At 50.7% G+C, this 13846-nt stretch overlaps 1 protein-coding gene across 12 annotated transcripts in view; it reads right to left on the reverse strand.

The window, feature by feature from the left end:
• The window catches only part of Col27a1 (collagen type XXVII alpha 1 chain), a 125581-nt gene that overhangs the window by 38835 nt on the left and 72900 nt on the right, over positions 1 to 13846 (reverse strand). For all 12 annotated transcript variants that reach the window (XR_003849610.1, XR_003849611.1, XM_029563727.1 and 9 more), the window contains 5 exons: positions 12409 to 12453; positions 7712 to 7765; positions 6027 to 6080; positions 5749 to 5802; positions 1041 to 1094 (listed from right to left, as the gene is read on the reverse strand). Coding sequence is in view for 10 of the 12 variants with exons in the window: in XM_029563727.1 (XP_029419587.1) it covers positions 1041 to 1094; positions 5749 to 5802; positions 6027 to 6080; positions 7712 to 7765; positions 12409 to 12453 (261 nt within the window). In the remaining 2 variants the exon portion in view is untranslated. The remainder of the gene's footprint in view (positions 1 to 1040; positions 1095 to 5748; positions 5803 to 6026; positions 6081 to 7711; positions 7766 to 12408; positions 12454 to 13846) is intronic.

The following is a 13846-nucleotide window of genomic DNA, read 5'->3' on the forward strand; positions in this document are numbered from 1 at the left end:
TGGGGGAGATGTTCTAGTCACTTCTGGGAAGGGGTGTTGGACAGCTCATTCTGTGGTAGTGAAGAGGGCCTGGGACTCCACAGCTCACACCGCAATCCTCAAGCTTTGTCCCACTTGAAAGAGACCTGGAAGGTGTGGGGACTGGGAGGGACCCTGGCAGTCAGAGCTATGCCTCCTTACCATCCCCCCCTCCAACCCCCAACCTCAGGCTGACTGCTCAGGCCATCTGGTTCAGGGGAAAATCTTCAAAACAGATGGAGTCCAGCCAAGGGCAGAATAGTATCAGATTCCTTGTATGTTGTTTGGAAAGCAATGCATGGGATGAGAACACCATTTTGTTTTTCTTCACAAGGAGACCACATGCATACCAGTAGGTAGAAGACCATTCCATCCACCCCCTCTGTATGACTAAAAAATGGATTCTGTATGAATCCATTATGTCAAAGAGCCAGATTCTCTGGGTTCAAAGCTAATCTCTGCCACTTTCTAGCTGTGCAACCTGAGGCAAGTGACTTAACCTACCTGTGCCTACATTTCCTCAGGAAAACAGCACTTCCCTGGCAGGGTAATGCTGAAGATGAAATGAGTTAGTGCATGAGACAGACAGCAAGAGGCACAAAATGCTGATGAGCTCTCCCAGGCTACCCTGCTCAGGCCAGTTCTTGCCTTAAATCCTCTATGGTTCTCTACTACCTCTAGAGAAGAGCCATAGCTGTTAAGATCTGTGTATAACCTGTGACAGGTTATGAGGCTAGGCAGGGGTCAGGGCTGTCCTATTCTCCTAGGTGTCTACAGAGCCTCCAGTGATGGCTCACACAGTAGGTGCTAGGTCCACGGTAGCTGAAAGAGTGAGTAGAGGAATGGATGTCCGGCACTGCACCTGCTGGACAGCCAGGTGTGAGGCACGGTAGGCTGGGAGGATGGCCAGGGTTCTGCCTCCAGCACCAGCTCTGGATGTGCCTGGACTCCCAGCCAGTACTGTAGAAATCACAAGAGTCAGAGTAGAGCAGGGGACAGGCAGCAGGAGCGGCCTCACTTACCCGGCGCCCCTTGGCTCCCCTCATGCCTGGTGGGCCTCGGGATCCTGAAGGGCCCTGTGGGGAGGAAAAAGGGTTCAAGAGCCCTTTTCAGGGAATAGGAGCAATGCTGGGGATCGTGGGGCCCAGCTCAGTGGGAACTGCTCAGGGAACACCCCACTGGGCCCAGCACCCACTTATGTTGAGGGATGGGCATCTAACCCACTGGGAGAAGTGGCTGGCATACTACAACCTTGGGCACAGCCCATGCCCTGGGGACCCAGGTGGGCAGAGCCTCTTCCTTTAGCTCAAAATCGTGCCATAGTGGTATGTGTGACAAACATCTCCTTCAATCCCCACGACCCTTTCTCTCTTCAACAGGGACTCAAGTTGTGTCCCTCACCCCCACCTAACACCAATCATAACCCTGGGTAGGTTCCCCCGAACCCCAGGCAACAAGAACCTTGGGAAAGGACACGGAGGAATCTGTTGGGTCAAGGGAGAAGACAGAATGGGGAGAGGCAGAACAATGGACAGGACTGAGCTGCCACACGCCTGTAGTTCGTCTAGGGAGGCCAAGACAGGAGGATGGTTGCAAGTTCAAGGCCAGCCTAGTTTACAGCTTTTAAAACTGTGGTTTGAGACCCCACATGGAGCTGCATAACTGAATGTGGGGGTTGAGAAATTTTTAGCAGCAGTTGGAGGTCTCTGGATGTATAATGACCAAAAGTTAACTCAAAATCAAACACATGGGGAGCCTGAAGTGTTTCTGGCAGCGCTCACCCATGTTGCTTTGTATGGGCCTTGGTTCTGGGCCATACAACACACATACTACTGCACTGTGCATGCCATCAACCATGCATCACCAACGAACAATGTGAAGTGAAACACCCTAGCTTGGATTCCAGACTGCTGCATGTCAAGAACCGCAGCATTAGACTGCTGCATGTCAAGAACCGCAGCATTTCTACGGGGCAACACTTCCTGCTCTTACAGAAATATAGCAGTTTAATGATGGAATTTAACAGTTTAATGTCTGAAAATGAGCCAGGCGTGGTGGCAGACGCCTTTAATCTCAGCACTTGGGAGGCAGAGGCAGGTGGATCTCTCTGAGTTCGAAGCCAGCCTGGTCTACATAGTGAGTTCCAGGCCAGCTGGGGCTACAGGGAGACCCTGTCTCAAAAAGACCCCCCCAATTACTAGAAACAAAGACTTTTAAATATTTTCCCATCACCATTTGTCAGCATGTAAGTGCCAAATTTGTCCATCTTTGCATTGTGTTGTGTTAGAATATTTAGTTTTCAGTGCTGTTTGAGTTACTGACTTGAATTTTATTAAAGAAGAAAATAATGAATTTTGGCTTGGGATTAGGACAAAATTTTCAATAATTTCTGAAATGGCTCAAACATCCTTCTGCCACTTTTTAAAAAAATATTTTATTTATTATTTTTATATTTTTATGTGTATGCATGTATTGCCTGCATGTAGGTACATGCATCCGTGTCGTGCAATCCCCTCGGAGGACAGAAGAGGCTGTCAGATCCCCTGGAACTGGAGTTATGGACAGTTGTTAGCTGCCATGTGGGTGCTGGGATTCGAACCTGGGTCTTCTGCAAGAACATTCAGCATTCTTAACTGCTGAGCCATCTCTCCAGCACCCCTTCTGCCACTTTTTACTACTTATTTATGCAAAACAGTATTTTCAGCATTGAGGACTGTAAAATTAAAACATCTGTCAATCAACTCTGAAAAACACTGAAGATGCTCTACCTCCTGCAGTATCAAATATTCAGCCAAGATTTGCTGCTCTGTGTAAAAGTTAGCAAGCATATTCACCTCATTGGTATACAAGCTTGCTCTCATATTTAAGAAATGGCAAAATGATATGGATACCAAAGAATTGTTTTAAAGGAAACTGTTATGATTTATTGTCAGTAAATGTTTGCTTTGTATAGTTATATACTCGGAGTTGCAGAAAATTTAGGGGGCAGGGGTAAGGGCTGGGGATGTAGTTCAGTGGTTAAGAGCACTTGCTGTTCTTCTAGAGGACACAGCAGTGCATCTCCCAAGGCCCCGGAGCCAGGTTCTGCATGGAGGCTGAGCCAAACTCTTTGAAGTTTCCAAGGTCAGACTGAAACACTAAAGCAGGGCCTAGTTCCCTGCCACTAGCTGTGTGGCTTCAGGGAAGTCATCTTACCACTGTGAGCCTCAGTTTCCTTATCTACAGCATGAGAGTGAGAACAGTCCCTCTTCCCTGGGCTGCTGGGAGCTGAAGGGACCTGTAGCATCCTCAGGAAGTCCCAAGTCCTTCCCACCTGCCTCCCCACAGCCAGTAATAGGACTGGGAATGAGGTCAGAGGCCTGCAGAGAGGACGTCAATGCAACTGAAAAACGCTTGTGGGATGAGCACAGGGTGGCAGAAAGGATACTTCAACGGCAATAGTCCAATAAGTACCATTGGCACAGCAATTACCATGTCTTACAAGTAGTTGTTGCTGTCTATGGGATGCTTAGGCACCACAGCACACATGATACTGAATGCCTTTCACCACAGTCTCCCTGTGATAACAGCACAGTGCTGACTGTCAGCTGGGGAAACTGAGGCAGAGGAGGTTGGGAATATGACCAATGGCCACACAGCAGGAATGGGGGAGCCAGGTTTGAAACCCCCCACACCTTGGACTCTGAAGGGAGGTTCTGGGCTTCCATGCTGCTCCAGAGCTTGGCTCGGCAGAGGAGCCCCAAGGTATCTGGAAGACCAGTCACATGCAGTGGCAGGGAAAGATCAAAGGCCACCCTTGCAGCTAAGAATGGCAAGTGACTGACTTGCTGTTAAGTCTGAGTCTACCCACTGATTAGGCAGAAGCAGCCAGGAAGCAACTGTGGGAGCTGAGGGCTCGGAGAAGGCCCGGGGCACCTGCATGGTCCATGTCATTTTCCACCCCTTTGGCCTCCCACTTTGTCTCAGCAACTCCTCTCTGAGCTTCCCTTCTTCTAGGGAACAGATGAGGAGACTGAAGCCCAGGAACACAGGAAGCATGATGTGTGTGTGTGTGTGTGTGTGTGTGTGTGTGTGTGTGTGCACAAGTGTGAGGGACACACCTGTGTGCATGTGGCAATCAGAGGTCTACTCTGGGTGTCTTCTTCTTTCACCCTCCCCCATATTTTTTGAGATGGGGTCTCTCCCTGAATCTGCAGCTCACCAATTCAACTAAGCTGGCTGGTCAGTGAGCCCCCAGGATCCTCCTGTCTCCACTTCCCTAGTATTGGGATTGTAGGTGCTTGCCACCATGCCTGACTTTTTACATGGATGCTGGAGATTCGCACTCAGGTCCTCATGCTTACACAGCAAGCGTTTTACCTACTGAGCTGTCACCTCAGCCCCAGGAAGCAGAATTTGATGGTGAACCCTAAGCACTCCTGGACTTGGGTTTTGATGGGTACTGCCCACACAGGGTGAGAGGCTAGACCCTTGGGACTGCCCTCTGGTCTCCTGCTTCTCCACACCATAGCCCCACTTCCAGACCCCTGACCACATGCGGCTTTTCCTTCTCATGAACAGGGTAAAAAGATGCAAGCTATTGGGACCCTAGGGGGTGGTTCTGCCCAGAAAACTTTCCACCTGGATCAAAGGACTGTGGGGGAGGGTACAGCCACCTGGTACTTGGCACCTGCTTTAGGTGACAGCTACACATGTCCAGGTTTATCACAGTTGGGTGAGTCCCTTCATGCCTCTCTTTAGCTCCTAACATTGCCTGGTACACATACAGCAGGTGCTTGAGAGACACCTGTCAATGGTTAAAGAGTGCTTTTGCTGACACCTCACTGGATAGGGACAATTTTAAGAATGGGGTCTGTTTCTTACCATTTCTGCACCCCCAGGGTACAGCATATGTCCAGTACACAGTAGTATTATGAAACAAGTTGGGAATGGACTTAGCCCTTCTCCGCACACAGAACTGGTGTGGGGGAGCCCCTGCCCCAGCTCAAGCCATCAGAGGTGCCCTACAGAGCTCCTTCAACTGGGGTTAACTGGAACTTATTCCAGATCTGTCCTGGGCTACAGCCAGGTTGCCCCCTACCCACAACCTCCTCATAAGCACCACATGCCTAAACCCCACCCTGACTGACTCCCAGATCTGAGCTCTGACCTTGGCTTTTGTGAGTCCTCTTCCACAAGTTCCATCCACCACAAGAAGCAGCAGAAGGACTTCAAACTTCAAGTGTTCCTGGCCACATGCCTCCTGCAGCCCTCCCTCCTCTCCCTCACCCTGCCTTGGGAGGTTCCAGAAAATCCCCATGTCCTCTGCCATCCCAGAAAGCCCTGGCCCTCCCCAGCAGGCATCTCTGGTTTGTCAAGTTCTGACCTGACCCCCCTCCCGAAGATAGGCTGCTTTCTGCCCCATTGGCATCTATGTCCCCAGATTACTGAGTATATCTTGACTGGGTGAAGGGACAAGGGCAGGAAGGACATGACCAAGCTGCTTCTGTGTCACACATGTCACCCTGTAAGGAATCTGAGCCCCAGAGCTTCCTTCAGCCCATGCTGTCCTACTATCACTACTGTCTCAATGTGCTCTAGATTTTATATGAACAAAACTGAGCTCAGAGGAATTGTAAGATCTGCCCCTGAACACAGGCAGGGGGCAGAGGCTGAGTGTCTACCCAGGTCTGAGACCTGCCATCTGAACTCCATGTGTTTGTAGTCAAAGGACATGAGGATTTTGTTTACCGGGGGTCCAGGCTCTCCAGGTGTCCCAACACCACCTGGTGTTCCAGGATGGCCCTGCCAAGGAGGAAGAAAAAGGAAGAGTCAGCTGAAGAAGGTGCCACATCCTCCTTCAGGCCCATGTCAGGGGATCAGCCCCAGGCCAGGGTCGGGAAGGCACACACCAGACCAGGGATGCGGGGAGATGGGCATCCTGGTCATCTACATCATGTGGCAAGTGGAGGAAACAGGACTGTCACCCAAGGCTATGACAGGGAAGAAGACGCAGACTTACTCCTTACCATCGACCCCTTGGGTCCAGGTGCACCTGGAGGTCCCATCATGCCACGGTCACCCTGAGGTGGGGATAGCAAAGTACACAGGTCATGGCTGGAGCTGTGGGGACTGTGGGATCAGAGACCCAAAGAGAAACAGGGACTTGACAATGGTCTAGGGAGTCTCCCTGGCTCATCAGGGCTTATACTGTTTGGTGGGAGTGATTTCACTGGCAGGAAACCTCAGCTTTCCCTGCAGGGCAGCACAGGGCATGTCCGTGGGCCAGGATGGTCCTGATGAGGGGTGCAGTAATTACATCACCTCTTTGATCCTGGCCCACATCACGTGGTCCTCATTAGGCCTGGCATCCCCCCCCAGAGACCTTTCTCTCTGCTTACCCCTACCCCCCACCCCTGGCACACCAGAGAATCAGACATCAGTGATGCCCTCTAGACCAATCCAAACATGCAGCAAGCAGAGTTAAAGCCATTCTGCCACAGTTTCTGCAAGATCCCATTTCTCCTTTTCATCCAAGGAGCAAAAATGAATTGAGCATCCACTGTGTGCTGATACTACTATGTGCCAGGTGCCAGCATTCCATGAAGAGAAGGAACAGATCCATTCCCACAATGCAAGACACTCAGTGTGTCAGGGAGATGCCAGGTGCCTTCAGAAGAGAGGCAGCCTGGAACAGGTGCAGGGAGCAGGGCCAGTGCTAGGCACTGCCACAGTGGATGTGACCACCTGGTGGTAAAGGAAGCTCCAGAAGATTCCTTGGAAGAATCACCAGTAGTGATGCTGGCAGAAAGGACATGGGTGGGTAGCGTGGGAAGAGGCCTGTCCAGAGCAAGGGTCCACAGGTGAGAAGGGGCACGGGGAACATGTGCAATAGACCAGAATTCACTTTGCTGCAGGGCAGTGGTTACATCAGGTGTTAGCACCAGGGGAAGTGGGGTAAAGAGTACGTGGAGCATTCCATATGCAGTTTGCAGCTTTTGGTGACAGTTTAAGTTAAAGGAAGAGGAGGAACAGAGGGAGGAAAGTAGAAACCAGAGGCTCTGGGACACAGAGTGAGGTGCTTGAGTTGCAAAGCTAGGAGAGGTCAGATGAGGCTGGACCTCCATTTTCCTATCTTTCCAATGGAGGTTAACACTGGCTCTCTTAGAAGGCCTACTCTGGGCATCACATAAGCTCAGATAAAGGCAGGGACCCTTTAGGGTTCCTGGAGGGACAAGGGAAATCATAGACTGCTTGGTTGAGAGGTTTAGTGGGCAAACTTTGGCCTATGGTGATGGATCTGGTTCAAATCCCAGCTCGGTCACTTACAATCTGGGTAACCCTGAACAAGCGACCTCTTCTGCAGGGATCTCAGTGACCTTCTCCATAAGACGAAGCATCCAGGGGCCATGGAGGCACCCAAGGCAGTGCCTACTCCCATCTTCGTAGATGAATTGCTCCGAACCTCTGCTACCCACACTGGGGGTGGGGGGTGCCCGTGGGTAGCTGTGAGGTCCTGTGGCTGATGGCCACACAAAAGTCGAGATGTATTTGTGGGTGATAAAGACTGGAGGCCGGGGGGGGGCTCTTAAAGGACACAGAATGCCAGGGCCAGAGGGAGACAGCTGTGTCTGCAGCCCCCAGGCCCACTAACCCTCCTCTTTCCCAGGTCACAGAACACAAGTACAACTTGCTCTCTACCACATTTGCTTACCTTTTCCCCAACGATTCCGGGCTCTCCAACTAGACCAATGAATCCTAGAAGCCCCTGAAGGACACATGGCGAAAATGAGTGAGCTTAGGGGCATGTTAAGCGTTCAAGGCTTACCCTTCTTTGGAGCTCAGCCCTTGTGTGCCTTCCACCCAACTTCCAGTGACCCAGCAGGCTGAGATTTCCATGGATGAGCACAGCCTTTGGGCTGCCTCTCCTCTGCTTCGCCAGATGGTTCTGATTTGAGAGCCAAGCAGTAGGGCTGCTGCCAGCAACCCTGGAAGCTGCGCATTCTTCCCGTGCCAGAAGCAGGCTGGGAGCCCACCACATTTGGAGGGCTTGGGTGGGGGGTGGGGGGGTGACTGAGCTGGAGAGAGGCCATCTGTCCCCATCTTTGGGGGCTCTGGGGTTGTTTCAGAGAAAAACAAACTTGCTGGCTGGGACAGAAATATCCTAACAGCCTCCACCAGATACTGGGTTGGAATTTGGGAAGTGGAGGCCTCTATCGCCCTCTGAATTGCTAAATGCATGTGCATGTACACACACACACACACACACACACACACACACACTCCTCTCTCTCTTTTAACTCCACTGAGTAGCCACTTGCCTCTGGATCCCAGGAGGTTTCTCTTGGTGGCCTTGCTGTCACCCTGAGCAGACAAGCGTGTGGGAGCAACAGGGTAGGTGAACAGCCTAGAGTCCACAGGGAGGCAGAGCAAGGCCTCGCTGGGGCCCACCTTCCCTCCACAAAGGTGCATGCTCAGAGGATTTCTGTGTGAATCAGGACGGCAAATGCAGCTTTGCAAGAACCCAGATATACAGTCGGGTATTTTCCAGAGAATGAGGAAACATGAGGATGGGTGGGTTTGACCTAGGAAATTTACTTCCTGGTGCCCCAATTCCTTCTGACCAGAGTGAGGCTATTCATGGAGCTGATAACAGTGCAGAGGCTCTGTGCTCAGGCAGGAGAGCCTGACTAACCGCCAGGGATTTGGGAATGAGGGAGGCCCTTCTTCCTTCCCCAAGGACAGCTGTAAGTGGCAAGTTCTTGGGACCACAAATGTGTTGTAACTTCAACAGGGTCAGTGTGCCCCCCAACACCCCTGTACCCTCCCTCCACTGGAAACCCCAAAGCATGGGCATGATAGGGCAGACCTCTGTCACTTGACAGCACCATTGCCACCCACAGGAGAGGGCTCTGGCCTGGCCCTGGCTCCCAGCCCAGAGACCCTTTCAGAGCAAAAGATGACATAAGAGGGTTATGGAACGACTCCTGGCTAGTATGTCATGAACAACAGCCAAATACATATTTCACTTTTGCAACAACTGCCTTAAACAAAATAAAACAAAATGCAGGTGTAATAGCTCACACCTGTAATCCTAGCACTTGGGAGGCTGAGTTTGAGGCCAGCCTAGACTATATAGCAAGTACAAGGCCAGCCAGGGCTATAGGGTGAGTCCTTGTCTCAAAAAACAAAAACAACAAACAATAAAACAAGCAAACTGGGGTGTTTCTAAGGTGCCAGCAGTATCAATGCCCACAGGTTCCATAGGCTGAGGGTTCACTACGTGCCAAGCCTCACATCTGGCCCTCCACCTATGTCAGTGTCATTCAGCCTTCAGGTTTATGAGTCCTGGGAACACTGCTCATCTGCCCTTTACCTCATCTATGAAATGGACAACAATAAAAGTCCCTCTCACCTCCTGGTGGCTCAGAGTGTTCAAGACCCTAATTTTTTCAAAGGGTACAGGGTTGAGACAGAGCCTGAACTCCCTGCCAGGGAGGCCCTGAATGGTCTGGAGAATGGAGAATTTCATAGCTACCTGAAATTTATGCCTTGCCAGGACCTAGAAGGCAGGTGAGCCATAAACTTCCAAGAAGTCAAACAGGATCTGAATGAGTACAGGAGTACCTGCACAGGATGTGCTGGCCCCCAGAACCCCCTGGTGTGCTCTGTGTAGGGGGGTATCACCTAGAAGGGCAATGGCCTCAGAGGCTCAGAGTTTCCATCTGATAGGCTGGACAGAGAGGTAGGTCTGAAAGCCAGGGGCACAGCTGGCTCCTCTCTAGAGGGCACCAGGAGGAGAAGACATTACCTGAACAGGCATTGCAGAGACAGGATCTGAGCCCTAAATTTGTCAAGGAGGCTGGTCTGGTCCCCACACTGCCTCCTGAAAAAGTGTCATCATCTACTACGATGGCGTCTCCCCTCCCTCTCATGCTGGGCACTGGGGGTGCTTGCTTCTGAAAATCGCACAGCCATGCATCATCCTCAGCTGGACCACAGCTCCAGGTAAGTGTTAACATGCTTACTGTCCCTGGACAGGGATCCTGGAAGATAAGGCTCATGCCCTATTCCCAGTACCTAGGACAGGGCCTGGCAAGCAGTTCATGCTCAGTGGTAGATTTATCTGCAAGCATTCTGGCAGTCAAGGTATTTTCCTGCCTGTTTGGACAGCCCTTGGGAACCTAGAATCTCTAAGAGTCTACGTGGGTTTTCAGTTATGCTACTGCTTAGGAGACCTTGGACAATCTATTTAATTTCTCAGAGCCTCAGTTTCCTCATTTGCAAAATGGGAGTAATAACAGGGCTACTGGAGGGAATGCAGGCATCTGTCTACAGTGTTTGGCACAGAGCCTGGTACCTCGCAGGTGACCAATAAATGAAGCTATTACTGTGATCACAAGCAAAGCCTGGGTGTGAATTCATAAGCTCTTTCCTGGGGAGCCAGGAACAGGAACCACCCACCCCCTTTGCTGTGACCACATGGAAAAGGGCTGGTACAAGAGTGCCTTACAGCAAACACGTGACCCAGCACTGACTCCCGGCTCCAACGGCCTTCCTTCCTGTCACCGCTTTCAATGACCTGTGGACACACACCTGTGGACAGCTGGGGATTCTGCTGCCCTTGTGAGCCAAGGCCATCCCAGGCCAGGTGCTCACTCTTCTTGGCCCCAGCTTGGCCATGACCCCTTGTAGTTGTGCTGTTGACCCCATTTTTTTTCTCCTATGTATCCCAAATTGCCAATGTGGGTCAGAATCCAGGAATTCTTAACCTGGAGTTTCTGTAAACCTTAATGGATGGAATTTGGAGGGTCCGTGAACTTGAACAGAAAAATTTACAACTTTATTTACATTAAGATGTTATGTTTTCTTTAAATATGAGTATAGGCAACCAGTAGTGTCTAACATGCATGACTGTCCCAGATAGTCACATGTCATGGGATAGCCATCCTTATGGAGATCTCAAAAGCATGATTACAGCTTGTCATCAATTGGCAACAATGAGGTCACTGTTAGATGTCATTATTTGGTGTAGTAATTAAGCACAGATAGGAGTGTGCCATATCTGGACAGGTTTTCACTGTGCATCTCGATGTAACTGGTTTCCTTTGAATCCTTCCCTTTTGGCTTTATCTAAAAGCTACTCTCAGAAGGGCATCCATGGGCTTCTTCAGCTCAGCAAAGGCATCTAAGACACACACACAAAAGATGGTCTGTGCCCTAGAGAAAGTGAGTTCTAAGGGTCCGTCCCTTGTGTCCCTGACGGTCTGAGAGTGGGAGGATCTATTTCCACAGGGCCTATCATTAGCATAATTTTGAACCCAAATTTGCTGATCACATTCTGCAGGTCCCCCTTTTTTTCCAGTCAGGAAATACATCCAGGCTTCAGCAGTCTTCCCAAACTCCTGGCTTCCCACAGAATGTGCTCCAATTGCACTGGAAAGTTTTCAAACATGCAGGCCTCCCCCCAGCTTTAATTCCTGTCTTTCCCCTCAACAGATGTTGCAGGCCTTGCAAGGAAGTCTGTCTCGTGTGAGTCTCACGCCATGGATAGGCTTCTGGACACAATCGAATCCTTCTGAGCACCCCAGCATCCTTCCCCCGTCTTGTTTATGGAAGCCCCTTCTGGGGTTCTCATTTACAGGAGTAGAGATCACCCTGCCTCCAGCTCTGAGCCTGGAGGCTAAGCCTGTGGGAGGCACTGGGGTCTGGAGGGAGGACCAAGGAAGTGTCCACACAGCAACCAGAGCTTTAACTGGTAGCTGAGGGTGGCAGTCCTCAAATCTCCTTTGAATGAGCAGTGAAACTGCCTCTTCTGCTGACCTTGGCCTTGCTTCCCAGCTAAACAGAGCCTCTGTTTGAATCTCATCTTTACAACTTAGGGAAGCCTAGACCATGAGCCCCTAGTGAGGCCCCTTCCTCTCTCTAGCCAAGGAAACACAGCAATTTGGGGGGCTTCCTAGTGTAACCCCAGTTCTAGGGGGTGAAGTCACAGTGACCTTTTGAGAAAATGCACCAAAAAGTATACTCAAGAGTCAGGTCTCGGGCTAGAGAGGTGGCTCAGCAGTTAAGAGCACACACTGCTCTTGCAGAGGACCCAAGTTCGATTCCCAACACCCATGTCAGGAGGCTCACAACTGCCTAAAACTCCAGCTCCTGGGAGATTTGAACCTCTGACTTCTGCATGCACCCTCCCCCAACATAATTATAAAATAAAATCTTTAGAGTTAGTTCTGAAGGAAGGATCTTGTCCAGGGACCTCCCTTCTCTGAGAGTAAGAGACCTGACTCTGTTGTGTCATTAGCCAGAGGACTAAGTGAGGTAGTGGTACGCAGGACTGCCTAGCAATGGGCTTTTCACAGGTAAGTGCTCCACAAAGAAACCACTATCTTGATGCCATTACTAACTTACCTGCTCGCCCATAGGCCCTGGCCGTCCAGGATCCCCCGGTTCCCCCTGCAAAGAAACAAAGAGGAGGACTGGTTGGGATAGGAAGTGGGACTCTGAAACCCCTGAGGAAGTCTCCAGGTCCAGTGGCCTTGGCTGTCATTGGTGGAGATAGACCAGGAGCTCCAACTCCAGACTGTGGCCTTGGAGAATTCAAAGAGCCAGCAGGGAGCAAAGGGGACCACACTTCTACCCCACACTAGTCTAGTCACTTGTTCCCTATGAATGGGTAGCAGAGTTCCCCAGCATCCTGGTATGTGCAGGACCTCTAGCAACCTGGTACATTTTGTGAAGGTGGAAACTGAGGCCCAAAAAGGTAGAAGCCTGAGTGAGGTGTCACAGAGCCAGGTAGGAGGGCTAAGATTGGGACCTTGGTGGGTCTGATGGAGATGACCATTCCTAGTACTTCAGGTTGCCCCTTGCAGGGAGAGCTGGGAATTGCATATAAAGAGCCTCAGGAATTTACATCTCAGCCCTCTGGAGCTCGGCTCCCAGGTCCCAGATAGCCTTGAAGAGTCTTGTCTCTGTGCTGGGCTCAGCTTCCCAGCTTTGTGGTGGTCCGTCATGGCTGTGCCTGGCAGTTATTGTCTCTATTAGGGCAGATCCTGTTTTATAGGTGGTCACAGGAGCCCTGGTTCTCTCTGTAGTATGATGAGGCCAAAATCAATAAAACCTTGAGATAAATCCACCCAGATGTGTCACCTCCCACCACAGAAACCCAGTGTCTGATGGAGCAGTGGCAGACTTCAGCAGGCAGGACATGGGCTCACATTGATAGGCACTTGGCTAGAACATATCACAGCTCATGTGTCTCTGTTAGAACTTCATCCTCAATTCACCTTGTCCCCAGACCTCATGCTCACAAATTCTGGCAGGGCCAAGCCAGACATGTGGCCACTTATTCCCATGGAGAGAGAGTATCATCAGGGCCCAAGGGCTCCTCTGGCTGCCTCCTATCCTCCTGTCTCCCACCCATCCACAAACATGGCCCAACACAGCCCCTTTACCAGGGCATCCTCGTAAATCCACTGGGACGGTTAATCTTTATTGTCAACCTAATTGGATTTGAAATCACCATGGAAACACATGGGTGTATCTATGAGGATATTTCCAGAGGTTTGACTGAGAAAGGAAGACCTGCCCTGAATGTGGGCCGCACCACTCCTGGGACTGGGGGCCTGACTGACTAAAAAGGGAAAACAGAGAAAGCCTGAGCACTGGCATTCCCTGTTCTCTGCTTCCTGCTCTGTAGGCATAAGGAGGCCCAGCAACATGCTCCTTCCACCTTGAACTGCGAACACCCTCCCTGCCACGGTGGCCTGTACCTTCTTTTTTTTTAATATTAATTTTTTGGTACCTTCTTTTCTAAAAAATATTTTTATAATTTTTGTTTTATGTGTAT

Source organism: Nannospalax galili, unplaced genomic scaffold (genome assembly GCF_000622305.1).
Source record: "Nannospalax galili isolate Female #2095 unplaced genomic scaffold, S.galili_v1.0 scaffold34, whole genome shotgun sequence".
NCBI classification, from domain to species: Eukaryota; Metazoa; Chordata; class Mammalia; order Rodentia; family Spalacidae; genus Nannospalax; species Nannospalax galili.